This window comes from Sphaeroforma arctica, assembly GCF_001186125.1.
Source record: "Sphaeroforma arctica JP610 unplaced genomic scaffold supercont1.2188, whole genome shotgun sequence".
NCBI classification, from domain to species: Eukaryota; class Ichthyosporea; order Ichthyophonida; genus Sphaeroforma; species Sphaeroforma arctica.
Window position 1 is genome coordinate 1,767 of NW_014038370.1, and position 5,915 is coordinate 7,681.

General features: G+C 44.0%; 1 protein-coding gene across 1 annotated transcript; it reads right to left on the reverse strand.

Moving 5' to 3' along the window:
* Window positions 1-5,056: 5,056 nt before the first annotated feature.
* Window positions 5,057-5,629, reverse strand: SARC_12272 (hypothetical protein; the record flags this gene model as incomplete). Its single annotated transcript, XM_014293625.1, has 3 exons — window positions 5,057-5,178; window positions 5,322-5,489; window positions 5,605-5,629. The coding sequence occupies 3 exons, from the start codon at window positions 5,627-5,629 to the stop codon at window positions 5,057-5,059; spliced, it is 315 nt and encodes a 104-aa protein (XP_014149100.1).
* Between the last annotated feature and the right edge of the window lie 286 nt (window positions 5,630-5,915).

The following is a 5,915-nucleotide window of genomic DNA, read 5'->3' on the forward strand; positions in this document are numbered from 1 at the left end:
ACTGCAGAGCTATGAAAGCCGTAGTTCTTACCTGAGTTAGTACTTCGATGGGAGACGATGATACCTTTTGCATAATAAACACACGGAGAGCATCCTGAGATATTGGAGGAGAAATAAGACTCGTCGACGACGTATTCCCTGCACTGTCACACTTCTCGCAATCTAGCGAGACAATTTTTGCTTCCATTGCTAGATGTTTTCTTCTCTGTTCCCGCATACATGATATCGAGGATAAAAACTGTGGTTTCTGATAGCAAAGAGATGAAGTAGAGACAGCTTACGCTACTCGAGCGTCGCTTCGATTTTCAAAAACACAATGATTGTAGAGAACGATTTACTTGGAGTGAACGTCCCAGCTCGCTTTATTACAGTTTTATTTCAAAACTCCAGGATCTCTCTGCATGTAAAGTGGATAGATTCTATTCATTTCATGCTTCAGTGACGATATTGACACGGATAAGGCTTAGGAAGGGAAGCTGCAACAAGGTCCTAAATGACGATATGTGTAATTACGTGGTACTTCATCTTAAGCCTCTTGAAAAGGTTTGATAAGTGTTCATATACACTATGGCTGGTTTCGTTCAGATTTTTAAATATTGTCGTTCTCGGTGTGTCAAAAAGGTCATTTGGAACGTAAATTACTGCTTGACCATATGTTGGGGACAAATCGAAATTTCTTGAGTTCACTTGTGACTGTAACTATGGTTATACGGCTTCAAGCCTAGTCAAATCCGGAATAGTCGATACATTGCTTGCGAACATGTATAAATTACGTGTCATCTGTAACCCTGTGTAAATTCAATTACCCCACTTATTATGTTCGTGTCGATCAAGTATACTATTTCTGGACGTGTTAAATGCTGAATGTATTCAGCAACTGAAAATTTTCAGGTCATTGCCTGCGAAACTAGTATGAAGTGTATAGCATAAGCTAGCGCGCAACTCTGAGTGCGCATGTTATCGCATTCATTATGTGCCATATATATACATATATATAAATATATATAAAGTGAACAATTTTTTTCCGTGTGCGTGCTAAATGTATTCACCAACTGGTCCAAAGCCTTGCAGTTTCCACAAGCCGTTGTCACAATCGAGCCTGTGGACACGTTCGAGGGAAACCGCCAAATCATTGTCTGAGAATCTAAGATTAGTGTATGTCATCTGTTGATGCCCAACTCTGAGAATGGCTAAATATTCTATTCAGTCATCGTGCATTTCGAATCTAAGATGAGATGTATGTCATCTGTTGATTCCCAACTCTGAGAACGGCTAAATATTCTATTCAGTCATTGGCTGTCATTCTGAAGTGTATGCGTGCAACCGAGGAATGCTTTGGGTATATCGACCTGTTCACGACGTACTTACTAGCGTGTGTTCAATTTTCGTGTTAAATTTATTGTATTACGGGGCGTAGAGGATCCGTTACATCCAGCAGATATGCTTATCGTTCGTGTCTAGTTGTGCATACGCAGTGTTGAAGTGTACGATGGTTATTTGTACAGTACACCAAGACCTAAAAACAAGTATATATTCATAACCTTTTGTGCACACTTAACCCTAAACCCTAAGCCCTAAGCCGAAGGGGAGCTTATGTAGCAAACCCTAACGCGAAACCCTAAACGCGAAAACCACTATTAGATGCAAATCTCTTGGGCAACTATTTAGCCAATCCAGCTGTGGTAATCCAGCTGTGGTAATCCAGCTGTGGTAATCCAGCTGTGGTAATCCAGCTGTGGTAATCCAGCTGTGGTATTCCCTTTTGCAGTCTCGGCTGTGTAAGGCTTATGTAGTATGTACTATCAAGTTGTTGACAGTTCTGTACTCTACCTCTAATATATGCACTTCTGCAGGGCCTTGCCTACACATCGCGTGTACGAGGTACTGTTGAGTTTACAGCGCAAAATTGAATAGATGCTTATTCGCAAGTGCACATCTAGTCCTCTCGTTTGCACAACCATATGTCTGATAATTATCTAGTATTAGCAGAGATGCACTCGAACACAGATTCATATGAATGAATAACAATTGCGCAATATTTGCACGGTGTCTACTACACATATTTCTTTTAAAGTAGTAATTTTTATAAGGTTGAAGTAATTAAATAGCCAAGCACCAGTATAAAATATTATTTACACTTCTCTTTTGTTATTCAGATTTGGCCTATGGGTCTGGCCACTTATGTAGAAGTTTCCCAATCTTCAAAGCGGCCACAAATTTGAGGTTGTCAATCCTTATCTTACTGCATGTAAGATTTATTTATGTGTGGACAAAAGTATCCATGTAAACTACTACTTGTTCTCACTGCCGAGCTTAAGGTCAGATAGCGCTAATAGTGTGGATATTGGCCTGGTGGTGGGGCGGTCGGGGCCTGGCCTGGGTTAGCCTATATGAAAAACACAATAGCTTGAGTCGTTCGCGTTGTATGCAGAAAGGAAACGACTATGATTGCATTAAGAATAATTTAATCTATCTGAATGATGAACTATCTCGTGTGGAGATCAAAGCCATGAGTGAGGAGAGGTATTGTGAAGAACACTAGGCAGACCATCCGAATAATACCTACAGCGCACGAACCACCGCCTATGTACAACATCTGTACCAATAGCATCGCAATCACCACTACGCAATAACCAATACATCACAGCCAAGCCAAAGCACGAATTTCCTGTGACTACGAGATATAGTCATAAACCACCGTCGCAATACATACGTACGGACTTCGAAAATAAAAATCAGGACAGACCCGGTGTTTCTACATTTCAAACTGACACACAGATCACACAGGCAACAGTCAACCCCATTCCATGCAACCTCAACGTATTGGCCTGCGGTGGCACCCGTTTATACACATCCATGAGTTTTTAACCCGAATTCGGAGACATTGTTGGTCGAAACTTATAGCAACACTACAAACGCCGCATATGACATCAACGACGCACCTGTGCTGGAGGGCCACAGGGTGATGCACCTGGGGGTCCCCCATACGGGCCTGCACCAGGACAGATGAATCGGCACTAAATCAAGACACTGAGTACAGGCGTGCAAGCTGGTGTAGACCTGTGGCTCTTCCCATACGCAAGTGGTATGCACCACAGAGATTGAACTATCGCTTGGTGCCCCAAATGTGTCTGCCAGTGCGCGAAGGTGTGTATGATAGAATATATGGGCCGGAATGTCCCGCACAGGTGAGGTGCAACTGTGGCAGAAAGAACTGCCCCGGAATCACTTCCAATCATTTGCGTCAGGTTCAATAATAGAATCGGCTCGCGGATCAGATGTAGTGCAAGAATGAACACGTGTGTCAAGTCACTGTATGCACCATAGTGGCCAATTATACAGTGATTGTCGCGAGAGTCGGGAGTTTTGTGACGCGAAGATAACTCGAAGTACAGCAGGCTGTGGTGATGCCTAGGGAAAATGCATAATAATATTTCTACTTCACAACAAGGTATAGTCTCATACATACGTGGGGTGTACAAGGGAGATGTACATAGAAATTAAACTAGCCGGGAAACCCAGATTATGACTCACTGATGGCACAAATTATATAGTGAGCTACACTTGAAGGGCTAGTGTATAAGTGAAACAACCCATTTGCTCGAGTCCTAGAGAGTGTTTGCGTGCAGCCCTAGGCCTGTTTCATTACATCCATACTCACTCAAGTCCTGGACGTCGTGCACTCCCTTCATACTCTCAGGTTACGCACTCAAAATGTCATACGCGACACACAAACGCACACACCTCCCATCAGACCCGCAGGTGCGCCGTACGGGTTCTGCGGCGGTGGCCATAGTACATGTACTGTCCAGGCGGTGTCTGTTGAGGCGGCATGTGGGGCTGTTGCAGTAGGTACTGGCGTTAAGTTACTTGCCCCTCAGCCTCTACTAGTGGTCTACCAGATGAATACTAGAACAACTCTCAATAAGGTATATCCTGCTGCAATTCACACCCCACCAAGGCGGGTTTAAAATCCAGTGGGCAGTTGTACTGGTGATATAGAATCTAAGTGGTTAATCAAACAGAGCAAGCCGTATTATGTAGCAAAGACAAATATTCCTAGTCTTCTTATTTACAGTAGTGTGAAATCGACGGGTAAGGGTATATATAAACGTTATGACAATACGTCGCTGATACGTAAAAAAAAATACAAGTCTTGACACGAACACTCTTACAAAAGAAGGAGTCACATCGGAACTATACGTACACAAACATGCAAAAGTCATTGATGCAAAAAATACGTTGTAGTTGATGTTGAGCCACAGCAGAGCAAGACAGCTTCTAAAAGTTCACTCTAAACCAGATAACAACATAACAGTACAACATGTATCATCAGAGAAAGGTACCTGGAGGAGGTCCCGGGGCACCGTGTGACTGTGAGGTCTGTTGGGGGTACCCTTGCTGCGGTGGTGCAGTATATGGGTAGGCAATATGTTGTAAGTGTCCCTGTGCGGGCGGTATTCCTTGATGTGATGCGCCTGTCAATAATACGGATTTGTATTTGATATTCTTTAATCTCAGCTTTAAAAGAATTTAACCACCATATCTATATTTGTATAAAAAATCAGTGAATCAAGTGAACGACTGATCTGACTAACGGTAGACCATATACGACTGGACACTACGGACCCTCTGGGTGCAGTATCTGCCGAGAAGCTGCCTGGACAGAAAACATCGATAACATATGCACCATTATACAGGGAAGGGCAACGTTACAAACGCACAGAACCACACACAAGATAGTCTTGCAGTGAGTAATGGCTATTACGATGCACCATAGCGCTGCCCATAAATGCAGGTTTACGATAGAGATAAGAATGTACATACATTCTACGATGACTGAACACCGAAGTATCAGAAAATCGTTTTCACACCTCATTCACCATACATGACATATAAAGGGGTGGGTGTATGTCACACTGCAAATAACCTTGTCTACTGTCGCTCTGCTCACAAACTGCCCGTGCATCTTCATTCACTAACTCAAAATAAGTTTTGCTTATTTCAGCGGGTGTTTTGGACTCCAAATACCTGGGGCTGACGCTGCAGCATATGGCTAGGGAGGTGGTTGTTGCTGTCCTGGTTGAGGCTGCATGCCGGTCTGGGGTGGCCCAGAAGGTGCACCGGATGCACTATTGGGGCCCGGAAGTGGTGCACTTGGTTGTGAACCGTATGACCCTATTCAAACAAGTATATAAAGTATGAGATTTGCGTTCTCGTGTCTAGAAATATGAAAACAGATTATTACACACATGACTTTGTAGAAGACCAAACATGCAAAGGTAGATGCACGTGTATGCTGCACCGATACCCAATTAAACTATTCACAAACCAGCCTTCCTGACCGTAAGCATGAGGTGTCTGCTGTTGATGTCCTGGTGCAAAGGGCATTCCAGGTTGAGGTGACCCTTGGGGCGGTTTCGGGGGCGCGTGCAGATTCGCAGGTGATGCGCCAGACGGTGCGTTCGATGGGAATCCAGGATTCACTCCTGTAAAAAACAAAGCGTGCAGCGTATATAAGCACATATAGAGTGTCATTTGGTGTGCGACATATTCTGATCTGAGCGATCGCTCTACTCCCCCTACCAATCACGTGGTGCTCACCTGTGGCCGTGGGATCTTCATTCATCTGAGGTGGTTGATAGGGATTGGATGTGGTGGCATATTAGTTTGCGAGGTACCTGTTGGGGCTTCGGAGAGGTTTGAAAGCTGGGCAGTTTGCGCGGGTGGCGGGTGTCCGCTGAGTGGCTGTCCTGAGTATACAGTATGATACCAGATGGGATTATTGGTATCAGATGGGTAGGGAGAGCTAAGTCATGCAAAAATCTAAGACAACCCCCGAAAAGTCAACTATACTTTTAAAATGTCGGATTGAGTGGGTGTGAGTTATATGTAGTCATCAGCCAGGATGCGAA